We start from the raw sequence: 20,091 nt of genomic DNA, 5'->3' as shown, positions 1-20,091 counted from the left end.
CAGGAAGAATGAGAGGGAAGCTAGAAATGGTTAAAAGTTATAAGAAAACGCTAGAGATTGGTATGTTGTTAATTTGAGAGCGTAGCCCGAGGGAGGGAACAAGAGGGCATGTTCCCAGAGTTTCTCTCCTTCCCTCTGCGCTCCGTCTTCGTTCGGCCGAGCGATGCGGAGCCCTCCAAGAATTCTCCTTCTCTCTCTGGAAGGAGAGTCGCCATCCGTCTTCATCGGCCGACAGCGCGACGGGCGGCGTTTGCCTCGAATGCTCACCAAGGAGTTTTCTTCTTCTTCTTCTTCTCCTCCTCTGTCTCCTCCTCTTTCCTTGCTCTTCCTTTTTTTCCCTCCCTCGTACCACTCTGAAATATTCTCGTTTTGCCCTCTTGCACTCGTGTGGCAACAGCTAACCTAACCCTTTGAGATTATGCCTGCTGAGAGAGAGAGAACGAAACACATACTCGCGCGTTCAGTCCAGCTGTGCTTCTCTCTATCCGTTCGTGTTTCTCCCTTTCTTCGTTGCTCCCTCGGCAAGTACAATTAATATTCTTGTTCGGGATTGGTGTACCGCCACACCGAGCGCAGATCATGTCACGGATATCTGTAAGGTATCTATCATACACGGAACTGCGCCTACGAACTGCCGGCCGAGCTTTTTTCTTCGCTGGACAGGCATTTTTGTTTCGAACGAAGCCCCGTAAAAACTTTACCGCGTGCCGATGCAGGTTGCACACGGCGTTCATTAAATATCTCGGATAGCAGGTTCAAGGAGGCCGAGCTAACGAAGCGCCTCGCGCTGCGTCGCTTCGCCGTGGCGCTCTCGTCGTCGCGGTATTCGCCGCGATCTCATCTTCAACCTCGTGAATTCACAATTCGAAGGAATTTCTCCTTTTGAAGGAACGTAAATACACTATTTAGCTGGTCTCACAATTTCGATAACGATAATAAATATACCATTTACTGTTTCCGTAAATAAATAAACGATTTCCTATGAGGGTGACAAGTTTATTCGTCAGATCTAACCATAGCTTAAATGTAGCAAACAATTTTAGAGACGTTTTATAGAAGGATTCATGAATTTAACAGAGTACTAATTTATGACATAAAGTAGATTTTGCTGAAGTAAGCGGTAGATCTAGAGGTCCATACATCACGTAGATACGAGTCAACTCGATTAAATTCGTATCGCGATCTGTCGCATATATTAACCTGAAAATTGTACGACACGAAAGCTTAAGTTCGATGGAAGTTGGTGTGGAGAATCGGTAGAAAAAAGGCAAAGTGGCAAGGCGAAACTAACGAGCACCGTTCTTCCGTGTTTCAGAGAGGAAACGAGGTCGACAAACGTACACCCGATACCAGACCCTGGAGCTGGAGAAGGAGTTCCATTTCAACCGGTATCTAACCAGGCGGCGACGCATCGAGATCGCGCACGCGCTCTGTTTGACGGAGCGACAAATAAAAATCTGGTTCCAAAACAGACGGATGAAATGGAAGAAGGAGAACAAGACGAAGGGCGAGCCAGGCTCGGGCGACGGAGACACCGAGATCTCGCCTCAAACGTCGCCACAGGGTTGAGAGTATCCCGAGGAGTGGAACTTCCAAAGAGGTCTCATCTCTCTCAGGGTCGTTAATACCTTGTTTCCAGCACTACCTCCTCCCTCGATACACACCCCCTCACGCCATGCCACCCCTGCAATATCCGAAAACGAGTCCCCCCACCCAACCACCCCTGCCCCACATACAGCAATGACGCTTATTTTGTCGTGTTAATCAAGTTGCTCGTACCAAAAAGATAAAAGAGAAACAAAAGAAAGGAGAAGACAAAGGATAACGCGTGGAGACGAAATTTATTCAACAACATGATGGAAGTGAAGACGTGAACGGAACGGGACACACGGGAACGAGTCGGACGAAGATTTATGGAGATCCAGAATCTTCGAACGAAACCGAACGGAGAGGAATCGGACAGGATCGGATCGAAAGGAAACTGGATCACATGCTAATCAGAACCGCGTTAACCTCTATTACATTTAATCGAATGTAATTGTACTAAAGCCTATAATGATAGGGATAACGGAGAGAAAGAGAGACGGAGCGAAAGGGAATGAGAGCGATAGAGAGCGAGAGAAAGAGTGAGTAAGAGAGAAATATATACGTACTTTAAAATGGCGGAACGTCCCGCGGAAATTGCAGCGCGAATGTTTGAAATTTAACTGTAAAGTAGAGGATGAATGTGACCCCGTGAAAGCTTGTAAAGTGATATATATATATACATATAAATATATAAATATATAAATATTATATACATATATATATGTATGAAGAAGAGCAGCGAGAAAATGAACGAGAGAGAAGGATGAACGTACGCGAGTGTCAGAATATATATTTACCGCGTGGAAAAGAAGAAATATACCTTTAGGAAAGCGTTTTATTATTTATTCTCTTACGTCGTACACGCGTGTAGAGTCGTAGAGCGGTTAGTTTAAAATAGCGGGCGAAGGACGGTCGTCCGTCGTGTCTCTGTTTAGCTAGAGTAGTCGAGAAACGGTTTAGCGTTCATTAGAGAGGATCGATCGTTTAGATAGTTTCCTTTTCCGTTTTTTATTTCGCGGTGGCTCAGCCAGAGGGTTGCTTAGAACGTGCCAAGTGTGATTCTTCGCTGGCGGAAGAGAAAGAAGTGACATCGGCTGCCCGTGCACACTCACGCCTGTTCGATCGGTGATAAACAGCGGAGGAAAAAAAAAGGACGAGAAAAATCGATCACGTCGTGGAACCAGTGAAATCTCAGTGTGTGCTATGCAATTCGTTAAATTCCAGTGATTTGTTTGGTGATCGATCGGATCCAACAGTTTCGGCCAATCGGGGAAAAGTTGTGAACGAAACTCTAATCTTGTCCGTTAGTGTGCTCTGAACGAAAGGAAATGGACGCACAGTGTTTCAGGAGCGGGGAGGCCTTCGGCGGAGCAGGAGTCGAGACTCCGCGTTTCTTCATCACAGTGTCATCGCAAGGTCAGTCATGCTAAAACAAACAAACAAATTCTCGTATTTAAACTTTCTTGGGAATTTCTTTTTTTTTTTATTTTCTTTTTTATTCTTCTCGATTACACTGTCCGAAGAGACGTGTCGGAAAAGACCCTCTATAATTCGATCTCGTCGAGTGTACAGCTACGAAATTACGGGTATATTGCATCGCTGTATAATTACGCTCGCGAGTACTCTCGAAAGTAAATCAAAATGGCGACCGCTCGAAACAGAAGGGTTTCAACGAGATTACTCGTTCCAGGTTGAGATGAACTTTTTCTATACTCGTTTTGTTCGGAGCAAAATTTCGTATCTTTCGATGTTCGTTGCAAACACCTTCTTTCTCGAGACGAGTCGCGTTAAGAAACCGCATTTCGAAAGACAGCCCCCGAGAAATCGTGTTCGCTGCGTTTTTCTGTTTCTTTGTAAATGTTCGAAGCAATGACGAAACAAGAGGGCAAAGGAAGGGGCGAACTCGGTTAGAGAGATCCTCGATACGAACGACCAAAACTCGAGGAATCTTGCGAGTGGTCATTGAAAATTTACTGCTGCTCCGCACGACACGAGGCCAAGTTACCAAGTGATGTAATTCGTAGCGTATTTTTGGAATAGGATGCTTTCGGCATGAAACCGCTTGGCACCTTAACGCTTACTCTACCAAAATATCAAACATTTTATTTTACCATTTATGGTACATAAATTTTCTTTTTCATTCTTGGGGAGATAACGTGATAAATTATATTCTTATTAAATGAATTTTATTTAATTCCACAACGTGTTGAATACCATGGGGATCATGGTGATCGATACCTGACTTTCAAGTGACACTCGCGAGAGTTACCGATGAGACAGTAGAATTATATTGTAACGATTCATCGAATATCATAACGTAAATACATTCATTGAAACATTCGTAATTAACCTTTTTTTATGAAGGACATTTCCGTCCATGAGCCATCGAGTACTTTAGCACTAAGGGCGATTGCAGGTAAAACCGCGCTTTGTACATATAGTTTTTGGATTTTTTACAAACATAAGGTTGTAGGAGTAACATTTATTTTTACCGAATGACGCAAAAATAAAGATCGGAAATAGTTCATTTTGAAACAATATCAACACGTATCACTAGTCAATTTGTGATTCCCCATTTATATTCCCTGCAGACTTAACCTTTTCGCTACTAAAACTTGCAAATTAGAAAAATGACACGATGGGAATTTATCGAAAAGCAAATTTGACGAAATACTCGCGTTTAAAATTTGATAAAGATGGGGAAGATGGTAGCTAAAGGGTTAAAAAGAAGTAGATGAAATAGCGTGAAGCATTTAGGGTGCCAAGCGGTGAGCAAACGCGCACCATCTGTCGGCCTGATCAGTGAAGCTCGCGATCCCGATGACGGATCGACGACGCCGCGCGTCGATCGTCACGCGGTCGCCGGCGTCGCCGCGTCCCTCTAGGGCCGACGCGTCGGACAACTCTGCCGCGGCGAATTCTTGTGCTGTGTTGTAAAACTTTCTAGATCGACGTAATTTAGTTTATACACCTTGTATACACGCAATCTACGATATACGTAAATAAACGATAATTAACGAATACGTAATTAATGTATAAACGACGACGACTTACGACGACGACGAATGACTGTGACGACGAGAAGAGGAAGTATTTAGAGACAAATGAATAAAAATGAAAAAAAAATTATATAGATTATATATATATGTACACATATATGTATAATAAGAGGTAAATCTAAAGATCTCACGGGTACGAAGAAGGTGTTCTTCCGACCCGTTCTCACGTTAACGGAAGAAACGAGCGAAATGATCGTGAAAAGATAAATAAAGAAAAAAAAAAAATAATAAGAATGGGAGATATGTGGAACTGATATACGTAATACATGGTCCAGCTCGCGCACGCGCATCGATTGAGCACCGGCCGGCCTTTCTTTCTCGAGAGATTTATTTATGTATAACTTTTTGTCACGAGGAGCAACGAACTGTGAAAAACGGAAGATCGTCGACGATCGCTCGCTGTCTCTTGTGAACGGTTCTTCTTTTTTTTGTTTTTTGTTGCTTGGGCGAGTGGGAGTAGGGAGAGGAAGCCCCGAAACCCGCACGTTTACGGTCAGGGGTCGTGATTCTAAATTGCTCGGGCAAATTGGCGTCAATTAAGCTCGATAACCCGTCGAGGGGCTTCTTCGCCATCGTAGCCGGTACGGGTTTTCGTGAAAGTTTCAGGGAAAGAGGAACACCGACGATAAATAACGAACCGTCATCGGTCCTCGTCTTGATCTACTTAACCTCTTTTATTTTTATGCTGAGTTGGAAAACTGTTTCGGTTCAAACAAACTTATCGTTTACATTGAAAACCACTTTGGACGGGATCCACGGAAGTTGGGGATCTATCTTGTTATTATAGTTTGTATTACCGCGGCCAAAATAGTATGGCACTGGGGCTTTTTGGTTCTATGATGGCCTGCTGCACGTCCAAATGGTATTTGCCAATGAGCAGACCATCAATCTCAGAATTCTCAAATATGAAATTTGTTAATTTTTAAACTTCCGAAAGTTTTCAATTTGAGAATTTTTGTAGCTGAAAATTTTCAATTTGAAAAGTTGCAAATCAGTGAACTCCTCTTTAAATATGTATAAGTTCACATTACAAATTATACATAATTATATTAAATATATGAAAGCTTGCCTAAAAAATCCCAGTACTTATATTTATTATACTTGTTAAAAAGAAGTAACTGACAAATTTTTCCATAATTCTAAAATGCATGGCAGGATTCTATGTTCTGAAAAGCCCTGACAGCCATTTGGTTAAGCGAACGCAATGTACTTCGATTCTTATATCTCCATCGTACATTCATCGAACTGTCAACCACACGCATTTTTAGTTCCACGTTTCCCCGTCAACAGTTCTACCTGTCAATGCAAAATTAATTCCTACTTGTTCCGTCGATTCAAAGATGCAGATAACGTATCGCGTTGATTAGCATGCTTTCTCTTATTCTCGCCCGGTATCGGGCCCTTGAAATATCGATCACGATTCATAACGGTCACACACGTCGATTCACCTCGCACACGATTCGGTGATTTCCTATTTTTGCGGGGCTCGCGGTCGGTAAGCAAGACACGCGTTAATATTCTGGCTACATTAATCAGCGATAGCATCTATGTAGGCCAGATATACCGAGGCGTAGGGTGCGGCTTTCGAGACAAAGGAAGTATTTATTGGCCTTGCATCACACTACCAAGCCGATTACGACACATCGGGGTCCACCGTGCAGGCAAAATTTCACGCACAAATGCCTGTCTGACAAACCGTTTTCCACGCACTTTTCGAGCCTGCCAACGGTTGCCAATATTAATACCTGTCGAACGTTTGATCGCTGAGCTATAATCTAACTGAAGTGTGAACTCCTGCAGAACTGGGCTACTTCTGATCGAAGGGTATATTTAACTACCAGACGTGTTGTGTAACGAATGTACTTTATTGTGTATTTTACTAATTGCTCGACTTAGTAATTACTGTTCTTTTGTAGACTTGAGATTTACTTACTTGCATTCAGAGTTAACAGTGGTTTTTGGTATTGACTCATTGTTAGGTGCAAGGTGGAATTTTTAAAAGACCACAAGCCACCATTTTTGTATTTGTCTATATTGTTCACTTGTGGAGGCAGAAGACCTTATACTGATCTGTCACAAATAATTTTTTGTTACACTGATTTGTTACTAAAATTTGTTTCATTCGTGCACTTCTTAATTCTTCCAAATTTTATATCAGAAAAAGATCTATATCTTGATGCAAATGACATGACAAATAGAGAGATCTGTATTATGCACCGCCATCTTTCCTACGTAAATCTGTTACGTTACTATGTTTGGTGCAGGTATCTGTCGAACAATCTAACCCAGCTTAATTCAGACTTCAGTTAAATTACAGTTCAGTCTCTGTGTCTGGTAAAAGGGTGTATTGTTATGTCTCAATTCTTGCATCGCGTTCTCGGTAGAAAGTGCAAATCGATGTCGATGATTTTTCCCCGATTCAAGGTTCAGTTCGTTACGCGCAAAGCGAGAAATTCATTCAATCTCGGCTAGCGAATTTATCATCGGTATTTCTCTTGCAAGCGATCGTACGCAACACGCGGAGGTAAAAAAATTAATTGTGCAATAATCGCGTGGCTAACCACGATTTAGTTAACTGACCGCCGATGGAATGCAATCGAACGAAGGACAAAGAAAGAAAGAAAAGATGGAAATAAATCGGTGTAGGGTCAAGGGGGAGGAAGTTACGGCGAGCGATCGCCGTGAACACCAATTATAGCTTAAAATGAACAAAAATTTTGTATCCATTGGATAGCGAGCTAAGTATTGCGTGTAGAAACAGATTTGGTTGTACGATTGGCGCTGCTACATTTTTTCTGAACACTTATTAATTACGAGATGCGTAAAATTGCGAATTTAAAAATTCCAGGAGGCCCTAAAAATTTTAAACTTTTGTAAATTTCTAAATTTGAAAACTTGGAAGAATGTACAGTTGTAGATTTGGAAATTTGATAACTAATTCGAAAATTTGTTTCTACACCTAATACGTACTAATATAGAGTATATATGTGTATAAATGCGGTGAAACTGACGAGGGGAAATAAAGAAAAAAAAGGGATTCCTAGCGTGATCTGGAATGTGTAAAATGCAAAATTATATATTTTATCTCTACTCTTATATAGTCGCGTAAAAATTGACGGATATATAATTCGAAGAGAGAAACAAAGGAAAGAAAAAGGGATAAAACGAAGGGGTTGTATATGTAGAGTTAAAAGCGACGAAGAGACGAAGAGGGATTGTCGAAGAGAAAAAAAGGTGAACAAGAAGAAGAACAGCGCGTATGTACGAAGTGAGTCACTAAGATAGCGTTTAATCGATAAGGTTTACGTCTAAAGCCTAAGTCTTAAGATGATAATTGAATAGAATTAAGGAAACGGGCATGTCGGTTGCAGCGAGCGGGGGCAGTGGTTCTAGAAAAGTAATTTAATGATTGGAAAATAGAATGGGCAAGGTTATGTGTATCATGGGCAATGCGCAATTAAAATATTCGTGGGGTTTGCGATCATGTATATAGTCAATGTGTCTATTTGGGGAGCTCGCAAACACCACTTATGAGATAAAACGGTGACGATTGGCAACTTTCTCAAATCGATAAAAATCGATATAATTCTCAGTGGATTACATTGGTCATTTCACTCGAAAATTGGGCATTTGTAGTAGGTGGTTATGAGTTCAAAAATGGTAGATAAGAAATGGAGTTTGAACTTTCAAGGAAACTAACATAATTTTAATTTGATATTCCCATTCGCAGAGGCTCATTTTTGGAATGTTGTTATTTTTAATAAAAATAAGGAAACGAAGATGTATTTTTGGAAAGTAATCTGAAAAAATATATTCGAATTCATGGATTTTTAAATTTAATATTGCAATTCTTCAAAGCTAGTAAAACATACAAATTTAATTCCGTCAAAATTTCTCCTTTTTTTCTTAGAATATAAAGACATATTACAGTCGATACATCGATTGAACATACAGTTCAAATTCATCGATACATCTATGCCTAAAATGGCCCCTCCAAATGGAAATACTAATCTACTAAAGTTTGATTAATTAAATAAATTTGATGCATTTACAAGTTTTGGTTTATATTTTCATCTTGAAGTACCAATTGTGTCATAATTATCACGCAAGGAAACCACGTCCTCGCACGCGCATGCGCCGAAGAGTTCCTGACTGCCTGTCACTCTCCAGACAGGTGTCGCTAGTTTCGTATACACCTTTCTATTTAGGTACTGTATATCTTACCTAAGTACGTAAAGAACACAAAAAGAAGAAAGGAACAGTCCATCACCTCTCTACTTTCAGTCAACGCGATCATCCATCGCTCCAAATACTGTGACTTAAAAGTTCATTACGTCGTACAACTTTATTAACCGTCTTTTTTACGATACAAAAATGTATAAAAGGGATGCTAACTTTAAAAGATCAGAAAACAATCTTATATCGGTAAAATAGAGGATCATTTTGCTACTTTGTTTGATGAGGTCACAGGCAATATTCATAAATTTGTTCATCTTCCACCGGTTTTATTTTCAGAAACGATCTCTTACGTGTTAATAGACACGTTTTCTTGTAGTAAATATAAAAAAAGAGTATCCAAAACCCTCCTTTGTTCGGGTGTCGCGTTAAATCGTCCGGTCATTGAACATCCGTTGCATTTGTAAATACACCAGCGTAAATTGCTTCTTTTTTAGGCGCACGTACACACTTTTTCGAATTTGACAGAAGTTTCTCAGATAACATTCGCCTTTGTGAAGACTGATAAACACAGTAAAACGTTCACCAGGTACGGTAGGGCCTCGATATTATCCTGCTCTGGGGGCTCCAGAGATGGTACCATTGACGAAACTAGAATTTTTTTAGTGATCTTCTAGTTTTAGTCATTGTTAACACCGTGTATCGAGTATGATCGATTAGAAACTAGGAAATTGGAAATTTGATAATTTGAAAATTCGGAGACTTAGAGTTATTATTAGGTAAAATATTTTCGATAGAATATCGAGGTTCTACTGCAATTAACACGTTGATTGCTAGAGGGGTGACTGGTGACCTTTACTACAAAAATTTGTAACATTTTCATTTTCTAAATATTCTCTTCATAAAGTAGGAAAATTTCACTTTCTATTTTCAATCAAAGCTTCATATATTCTGTAGGGAATAATTGACTCTACTTAGCAATTTAGGATCAACAGAATCGAATGCACAAAAGAAATTCTAAAAAACCTTGTGAATGAAAAAAGCAACGTTTGAATTAAAAAATGAAATCTACTATAGCACTCAACGTGTTAAACATCCATAAAATTTATTTATTATTCAGTTCTATCACTATCAAATCAAAAACGGTACTTATTTCGATTTTGCAACAATTTGTTCGTCGAAAGAAAAGATCGAAAAAATGTCCTGTGTCAGGGTTACGCTGTTACAAGAGAGGAAACATTGTAAATAATTCCCCTAAGTAAGCGAGTGAGTTTTTTTATCGGCGGGGCAATGTGAAAGGCGACGTCTGACGTTGCGGCGTCGAATCGCGAAACGCGACTGCTGTATACGATACCGCGTAGGTAAAGTAGGTACCTGTTTAATAGACTAAAGGAAGATTACAAAGTAACGGTAGCAGAGAACTAATTAATTACTATTTATTGATACGGTAATGATATACGAACAAAACGTCGTCGCTTGGGGACGATTCGGACACGTTTGTAAGAGGTCCAATTGTCCTGTAACCGTGACGAGACGATAGAGTAAAAGGATGACAATATTTATTAAGAGCCGCCACGTTATCGTCACCATTACGTGCATCACTTCAGTATGCACCTTTATTAAAAATTATTGGAATTAAAGGTGGACCACCCTGTATAGGACTTTTCATTCGGAATGACTAAAATTGCTACTGTAATTAAGATTAATATTATAAAATTGATGTCGGTGACTTTTAGTGGTTTCTGCTATTGCATTCTCAACGTTACTTGATAATTTATTTATTTAGTATTTTTCTTCGAATAGTAAAACTTAGGTTTCTTTTCCTGTTTTGGTTGCATACTGAAGTCATCGGTGCTACGTGAACACATTGCTCCCGGCCGAACCGGTGGAACATCCCTGTACACGAATGCACACATCCGACACACACACGCACACACGTACAGAAAAAGACCGGATACAAGAACACATTCGTTCGAAATGGTTACGCGATGCGGAAGAAGAAAAAGAAAAAAAAAGAAGTAACACGTTTAGATAGGGGTGTGCATAGCCAGGCCGAAAAATGACGTAGGCTACACACACCGCTTAACCGAAGTATATAAGCGGAAACAGAAGATATAAATAAATGAATCTATATAAATAAATATAAATATGGAGTATAAATATAAATATAAATATAATAGTATTACGAATTATGATAAACGTATATAATTATTTTGTAGTGTCCCGCATTATGTAAACTAAATGTACACATGAGGAAACAAAAAATATAAAGTATGTCAGCGAACGATGATGATGATGGCAACGATGGTGATGACGATTTACGATAATAACTGATACGATATTTGCAATGACAAACGATATGTACCGCGATCGAGCTATGTATTATGAGCAAACCACGACGACGACAATGACGACGACGATGACGATGACGATGGAAAAACGATAATAGTATTATAACGCTATCATGTCGACAAGTCTAAACCGTATTGTATTATATTATATAAGAGTCTGTCCATATTAATAATAATAATTATATTAATTATAATAGCTGTGTTTGAAAACGAGAAATAAATTGTGGTTGAATATGAAAACGAATCGAGTGTCAAGATCGATGCGATTAATTCGTGAACTGGATATACCAGTGATGGGCAGATTAAGTGCCCGCCCAAGAGCTCATGGGCGCCGGTGTGCACGGTGCATTCGAACAGCTGCGAAACAGAGACAGCGATCAAGTTTTCAAAATTTGAGATTTTGTGATAAAATATTTGAAATTCTTAAAATTATAAATTTAATATGATAAATGTGCAAATTTTCCAATAGAGAAATTATCAGTGGATGGCAATGCCACTAGCCCATCGCCCTTGCGGGCACAGTTGTCCATCTCTGGAATCTACATTCTCCTCCAACATTTCGTCTCCATGTCTCACCGAACTTTATCGATCGAGCAGCCAGAGGATACACGGTTCAAACCAGTCACGTGACTAGTCTGTTCAACCCCCTGAAGGGGTACCATTTTTTATCGACTTCGCTGACAATTCTCATAAATTTATTCAAAATTTTATTCCATATCCTCCAAACTGAATCCTTGCAGATCGAATGACTCAGCGTGTTAATAAAAAAATTTAGACGTTAGGTTGATTTGCAAGGTCGATCTCGGGTAAACAAACTTGAAGAGGGAGGTCGTAGTCAAGGGTCAATGTCTATTCACGGTGTTTCGAAAAATAACACGGTCGGTACGCCACTGGGACCCTTCAGGAAAGGTTGTCCGGTAACCCGAAGGTTGCATTTATACGAATTGTGGCGGAAGGAACCATTGTATAATCCAAGATGGCCTCCACCTCGGAGAGGATTATTATTGGCTAATACGAGGCAAGAGGCTCCGCCTTGGCTCACGGCTCGTGACGGGATGATTTATTGGGATTTCTGTCTGTTCGCCCCTGCGCTGCAACGAACATACCGTGTGCCTAGCTTCTAGGCGGTTGGTATGCCTGGCCACGCTGCGATATTGGATTTCGACGTTTCACCAAACTACCTGCAGGCAACGGTTTCTTCTCGACTGGGACGTCTCCATTCTCCGCGTCCACATGCAGGAATTCTATGCGTCCCTGTCTGACCTAATTTCCGTCCGCGCCACGGCTTCCCGTTCCCAGCTGTAATTCCTTTGTTCCGTCAACTAATTTTACTCTGCTGGAAGATTCTTTGACGTAGATTACCTTCTCCTCTGGGATTCGTTCTGCTGACTCTGCTTGTTTCTACGTGTAAGTGCACCTTACGGGAGATTGTCATGTCGTTCTTAAATTTTTAGCTTTACTTTTAATTTTTATCGTGGATTTGTTAAGGTACATGTTATCTTAAACTTAACAGTGTTCAAATTCTTAAATATCTACATTCTCATCCCTACGTCCAAATTCCACGTCCTTAAATTTCTAAGATCTACATCTCCTAAATTCTCCAAATTTGTACATCTTCCATCACATCACATATGTTCGTCAAAATAGAAGAGTATTTAAATTTCAGAGGGTCACTCACAAATTTCATTTGCACTTATCATACGTAGATTTTTTGTCATATTTTTTATTGCGCTCTAGTATGTTACTTTTGAAGTATTTTTTGATGGAAGAAGTTTCTTTGCAAGGTGGTACACGACGCACCAGGTGCCTCATTAGACTTAACTGCAGCAGAATTAAGTAATCACACAAAAACAAGTTCTACTTCTACTTCATCTACTTCATGGTAAAAGATACTCAAACTGATGTTCAAATCGTCGATGGAGTTGTTCTGAGGCTACAAATGCAGTCGTGAACTGGGCGAAGATCAAATACTCGTTTCGATTGGGACGTCTGTTAGATCAATTGACGCATAATTTCCTTTCTGACGTTATTTATGGTCAAGGACGTTCTGTCTGCTTAGTCCTTTCTAACTCGTATACGGGTCATTGGGTCATGTATAGAATGAAGACATCGTTGCTACGTAAGTGCAGTGACTCAAATTTGAAATTTTAAAAATAGTACAAAAATTATATTTTTCTTCTGTACACTGTTAAACCAATAAAGAATATCTATTTCATATAAATATTGATCTTGCATAAACATGTGACATGTGTGACTCGAGTGAACATGTGAGTTACTGTGAGTAGAATCATTCAATTGGTCCACACTGATTTTTGTGCAATTCTGATATATTTGTCCATAGAATTATATTAAAATTGCATCAAAGTCGATCTAAATGATCTGATAATCAGAAACAGGTATACCTCTGATCATTAAATTCATTTTAAGTTCATAGTAGTTCTCACGGGTCAATTTTCGATTGAGCAAACATCCCCACATCTTCCTTCGTTGAACAAACGCTCCTCGCGAGAATCACTCAGCAGAATCATCGGGAAGTAAGTATCAAAACAATGCAAGGTTTAAAGCGTCAAGACGCGCGCTGACCTTTGTCAATTTCGTTGTTGCAGGTGCATCCAGGTTGTTGAAGATGAGGAACGAGGTGAAACAAGGCGGCCGGAAGAGCAAGGAAGAAGAAGGAAAGAGAGGCAGAGAGAACTAGTTGGCAGGTTAGAGAGAGGGCTCGGTGGGAGGATGGCGGTCAGAATTTATGGCCGCTTTATCACTTTACCGGCCTTGCCGCGTCTCCTTTAGCCACGAGGAGGGCAGGATCTCACGATGAACTTTGCCACTCGACGAACGGTGAGCCCCCTAACTTTCTTGTTTACTCGCGTTACGCCCGCCAGAAATCGCGCCTACACCTGTTTCCTTCTTTCTCCTCTTTCTTTCCATTCCGACAATCGACACTATCGAATGAAAATGGAACGATTACGCTTGAGATGATTTATCCACACCGAACGAGAATCTACGTCGAAAGAAGGGAACATGATCATTTTAGACTTTTATCATTTTTATCCGTATACAATATGATTCTTAACACTAAACCTACCGACATATAATGTACACTTACTTTGAAATTAAAAATGAAGTTAAAGAATAAATATACAAACGACAAAACGTAAATTAGCACACACATTTATTATTTATCTTGATGGAAATCAATGCTGATTCCAAGGAATGTACTTTAACAAAATGTGCACCTTATAATAAGAAATTTGTGGAGCGGTCATTTGACCGGTTTGGTAGTTTTAGTGTTAACCTACAATTTTCTAAGCAAATGCATCAGTTATAGCTTGATAATTATTTCTATAACAATGAGGCAACTAAGGAAGGCTAAAATGTTATACATTATTGTAGGATTATAACTGTATACTGAATTTTAAGAAATTTAAAGAACCGCAAACTATAATAATCTCGAAACGAAGAATGTACGCGATTGTTCGAATTTATCCTTCGATCGGGGTAATGAATCAAAATTGAGCATGAGCGGTTGGGAAGCAACAGTGACCACGGAGAATCTTCATCGAGCAGGACGAACAATCATCCTTGCTGATATCAATTATCTTGCGATGCGAGTTACGGTGCAGGGGCCACGAAGCATCGTGGAATCGGGGATGAGGTTGACGCGAAGTTGTGCGTGCCGGAAACGAGGGTTGCTGCGGAGTACACGAAGATGGGGGCAAGGAGGGTGGTCAGAGATGAAGAGAGAGAGATGAGCGTGCGGGAAGCGCCGAAAATTGATGTATTCCCTATGCAAAACAGCAGTAGCCACGGTGCTAGACGGTAGCTGGACAGCACGCAACCGAGAATCCTCTATGGCCCCGGTGTCTCTCTCGTTCGCCGCTTTCGTCTCTCTCTCTTTCTCGCCGCTCGTCTGTCTCGCCTTCTACCACCATCAGCGACTCCGTCACCTACGTCCTGAACAGAATCGAGAGCGGTATAGGAGCAATTAACACTCTATTAACACTAACGACGCTCATACATAACAACGGTGCCGCTGGGATTGAATTTATGGTCTGTTAATGGGGGTTACTTTATGCGTTATGCAGTCGTACCGCGTCAACGGCGACCAACGGTGCTCCCGTAAATTTCGCTCGGAAATCACCGTCCAACGGATTCTTACGGTCTCCTAACGGTCCCATATTTACGAAATTTGACGGGATAATCGAAATCGAGGAGCAGATACTCATTGAGGATGTACACTCATCCTTAGGTGTACACCGTGCACGCAGACATAATACATTGCACATTACAGTGATTTCAAATTTAGAAACTTAGAAAATAAGACCTTTAGGAGATCTAGAAAGTTTAAGTGCTTTACGTGTTCGTGCAAAAAATTTCTTCAATTTTTCAAAATGTAAGAAGTAGGTAGCAATGATTGACACATCGTCAATCATAAATATTACGATTTTCCATAAATCCGGTGGTTCGAAGGAATATGATCCGAGTGGATTACAGGCATCATCGAAGTATTGAAAGTGGAAGCCGAAATCGTGGAGAACGTTGCACTTCGCTCGGGGATCATTCGATGTCGTTGTAGAGAGGAAAAGCTAGAATACATAACGTAGAACGGGACATAAATCAATAATATCGCCGCTCCCTCTACTTCCGTCCTCCCCCGGGACACCCTCGTCCTCCTGGCCGAGCACACCGTCTCTCCTCCGCAAACCGCCGAGCGACGCCGGCGTCTCTCTCGCAATCAATGTTCGCGTCTAAAGCGTCACAAACAATATATGACCTCCGATGTTCGACGATTAATACGTCCTGTCGCAACCGCGCGTGCGAAACTATTTCCACGACTTAATTAACGAATCAATCGGTCGCTCTTCGACAAAACACCGAGAAATTATGGTAAAATATCGGCTCGCGGGCAACTCGATGCTATCGGGGCGGTTACTTTATCGTTTGAGCCAATCTGCTACCTTGGACTGGTTCAACCTTCTCGATATAATAATCACTGTGCTGTGAGATGAGGTACTGAAAGAAATAGGGCGATCGGGTGAATCAGACAGAATTACAAGCCTTGAAAATATTTTTGGCAGAAATAGTTTATGCATGTTGTACATATGGTTCGAAAAATAAGGAAAGCTCTTTTCACTTCTGCAGCTCATTTTATGATGTCCAGATAATAGGTGGGGGATGGTCCTCCACATCATAGGATGAAATGTTAAACACATAAAATGTGATGTTTATATTACTCAGTTGACATTTGATAGTAAAGGTAAGGCACCTGGAGCAGGGATGTAGGGATATAGAAATATAGTCTTCTGAAAATATAGGTATCTCAGAATGTGGGAGTATATCATCGCATCTCGATAATTCGAACATCTATAATTGGAATAGTTTAGCACTTCCCGTGAGTTATAGAGCTACTGTAATAACGTAAGGATGTAGGGTACAGAAATCTAAGGATAGAGGTACCTATGTGTAAGGACATAGGACTCTAAGAATATGAGGATCCACTCTATGGATATAGATCCAGAAGTGTCAATGGATGCAGATGTCTAGAGGACATCTAGCCATGTCTTAGACATCTAGAGTTTATCTAAGGATTTCAAAACGTAAGAACATAAAAATCCAAAAATACAATTACATGTATAAAGATCTAGAAGTGTAGACATAACATATTATCCAATAACTTCTACATTAGTTCCCTTCAGCGTCATATGAAATTCTTTTCTGAACACGACAGGATAATCAGTTATGGCATGTCTCGCATGGAAATCATTCCGAATTCCGTTGGAAAAGCAAGTTGCAGGTTCTGCTATTATCCCGTTAAAGCAAAGTTAGCAGTCGAGGGGTGGTTTCCTCGTCAACCACCCTCAGGTTCGCGGAGTTTCGTGCTCTGTACGCGTCGTCGATACGGAAAGGCTAAATGCAAAAGCTTGTAAGGGGAGATGGTCTCGAGTTCCGACAGGCAAACAAAACATCCTCGCAATTAGCCGTATATTCCGATGACACCGGTGTATTCCCCTGAGAGGGAGACGGGTCAGTCCCTGGCACGTTGGAAATTTCGTCTCGTCCAGCTTTCAACCCCCGTTTTCTCCTCTTCACCCTCGGTGGACGTTTGATGCGCCTCGACCTTGGAAAACTCGTTAAATAAGTAAAACCGCATGGATCGATGTTTTGGAGAATTGCACGTGCACGAGTAGATGGGTAGAACAGGAAGCGGAAATTCGTTGGAACGAAATTGAAAAGTGGTCGGGAGATATGCACGCGGACGAATATATCGGTAGGCAGATGGATGAGGAGCGGCCTCGAACGGGGAATTGAAACGGGCAAATAGACGTAAAAAATGCCCGGTGAAGCCCGATCGACTGAAAACTGCTTCCACGAGGTACGAACGTGCCACTTTTTTCTCTCGTTTCGATACGGCTTTTGTTTTCGGAAGAGACGGTGTTTGAACGAGTTATGCATACTGTACGATATTTATACGTTTTATTCATCTTTTATTCGGTTGTGTACAAGTTTTTGTTTGTTCGTTTATTTTATTTAATACGGATTGACACTCTATAGAATAAATATCTGGTCGCTTTCGCTTTTATCGAGTGATATTTCAATGATATTCCATTCGTTCCTTTAACGCAACTTTGATCAAATATCAACAATCAAGTATTTCTGGTGAATTGTATTATAAATAGAGATGATGGATTCTTACTTACTTACTTTCATTCATCTAATCATTTGTCTATGTGTACGCTTTCTTTCGTGTCATCATTCTGTGTTCACTCGAGGATGAAGTTTAACCCCTTTTTATGGAGCAGTGTTTCTTATTGTTTTTTAAAAAAAAGTTTAATATAATATGTTGACATAGGAATTCTGCGAAAAATAAAACTAGTGCATCTTGTGTAATTGCATTTATTGTACGTCTCACGATCATGACTGTAGCAGTTGATGTATTCAAATAAAGAGAATTTGCAAAAGAAAAATTTACTTCAGAAAGTAATCGTGTATCATGGTCATATTCTCATAAATTATTAAGAGATTACAATGTGTAAAGACAAATTGAATAACGAGTGTTTTAACTGTTCCAGGTGATGTACCAAGTAGCAACTTTCCAGATATCGACGAATCCTGGCAACATTCTGGCATCATGCAAGAACACTGACTGAACATCTAATGATTAGGGGTGGGATCAAGACTCGACCATGTGCTTTAAGTTTGAACAATCTGCAGACTATCATTTTTCAAGGAAAGTGATTAAGGGTGTGGCCATAGTGTTGTTTGCCAAAATTGACAATGAAATGACACTAAATTCTGATACAGTGCTGGAAGAAGTGAAAAAATCTACACAAAGTAGATATTCTGTATAAATTACAAAATGAATTAAATACAACCCTTAAAAGTCGAAACAGGTTATACTGCTTTCATCGGATAAATCATACTAATTATTGCTTCGAAATGCTCTAAAAAGTGCAATTTTATCATTCCATTTGAGCTGTTCTTATTTTTCAGTTTAAAAGAATAGTTATCATTTCGCGATAATTAAAACCGTATAATTTCTTGGAACACACGAGCAACAAATATATTATTAATGCGGCAATTAATTAGATACTTCAGATAAGATATTTAAATTAAGAACAGTTTAATTTCGAATAATAATCTGCATCGTACTACGTCATTATCGAGTACAGACAAAAGGAATATTATCATAAAGTAAATTTAATTAAATCGGACTTGTAATTCGATTAATTTAATGACCAGTTAATTTATAAATATCATTGACATTACGAAATAAAATTGGTATTAATAAATCTTAATTACTAGTAAACACTATCAATCATTAAATAATAAGTACTCCAATGTACCATCATATATTTTTAATAACAGTATCGTGTTTTGACGAAATAAATTAGGGAATAAATTCTATTCAGTGTCAATTGTAGTACACATCTCAGACATTTAGTCATATTCATTAATCAGTAAATTTTCGTAAATTCTATCAGTCAAGTTTTTCCATAAATATATTTATATCTTCTATGAATATTTGACAAAATATATTAAAAAATTTAACACATACTATAAAATTCTGTTCCATCTGCCAGCACTGTTAACATACATTGCAGTGTATGCTGCACGTGTCATACATTCAAACATCATCACCGATCATTACCAGATAGATCATTATTAAATAGAGTAACAGTTTTGAAAAATTCATGAGTACTTGTTCACCACACTCTTGATCGCAGTAAGAGTCGAATACAACAGCTGATACGAAACAGACAACGAAACCATGAAACGAAATGGAGTTAGGTCGCAGGGATCGTCGCGAGATCGTTTGAAAACTGGCGCCGTTTTCGAGGTAGCTGGCAGCCATTAGGTTAGCCCGTGTCGTGACATTCGAGGGAGAGGATGATGGTTCCATCGAGTAGGTAGTGCCTAGACGGGGCTCCACCCAGCACTTAGTTCACGTCGTGACTGTGGCCCGGGGCACGACCGTATCCAGGGTACAGTCACGCCCCTGCCCTGCCAGCACCGTGCTCCGATTCGTTGGCCCATATCTCATCTGGTCCATCGCATTAGCCTAATCTGCCAACTACGAGAGAATAGAGGGGCGAACGAACCAAAAAAACAAGGAAAAAAGACGAAAAAAAAAGGGCAGAGAACAAGTACAACAAAAACGCGGCCATCGATGGTTGCCCCGCCGACGCGAAATTGCACGGTGAGGTGCTGCCCTCTTCGTGGCCGAACCGCGAACGCGACCGATCGATTTTTTCCACGACGACTCTCGACAGAACCCGTTTTCCCTTATCTTACCGAGATATTGTTCGATTCGCGACTACGGGCCCCTTTTGGTCTCCCCATGACTCGAAAGGTTCCACGATTTTTCAACGACCCGATCGAAGAGGACGAGCGGACATCTTGGACCCACAGGTAACTCG

General features: G+C 40.2%; 1 protein-coding gene across 9 annotated transcripts in view; it reads left to right on the top strand.

The window, feature by feature from the left end:
* Antp (homeotic protein antennapedia) overlaps nucleotides 1-19,830 on the top strand; it is a 382,224-nt gene extending 362,394 nt beyond the window's left edge. For 7 of the 9 annotated variants that reach the window (XM_012298884.2, XM_076532681.1, XM_012298885.2 and 4 more), the window contains one exon: nucleotides 1,316-11,417. In XM_012298884.2, coding sequence (XP_012154274.1) covers nucleotides 1,316-1,569 — 254 coding nt within the window. In that variant the 3' untranslated portion in view covers nucleotides 1,570-11,417. Of the gene's footprint in view, nucleotides 1-1,315; nucleotides 11,418-13,600; nucleotides 13,708-13,779; nucleotides 14,012-18,243 lie in introns of those variants that run through there. The other 2 variants (XR_013038420.1, XR_013038421.1) reach the window with 2 other exon arrangements.
* Nucleotides 19,831-20,091: the final 261 nt, after the last annotated feature.

The sequence above is a fragment of the Megachile rotundata genome, chromosome 1, assembly GCF_050947335.1.
Source record: "Megachile rotundata isolate GNS110a chromosome 1, iyMegRotu1, whole genome shotgun sequence".
Lineage (NCBI taxonomy): Eukaryota > Metazoa > Arthropoda > Insecta > Hymenoptera > Megachilidae > Megachile > Megachile rotundata.
Note: the sequence above shows the minus strand (reverse complement) of the source record. Positions and strands in the feature narration are given on the sequence as shown.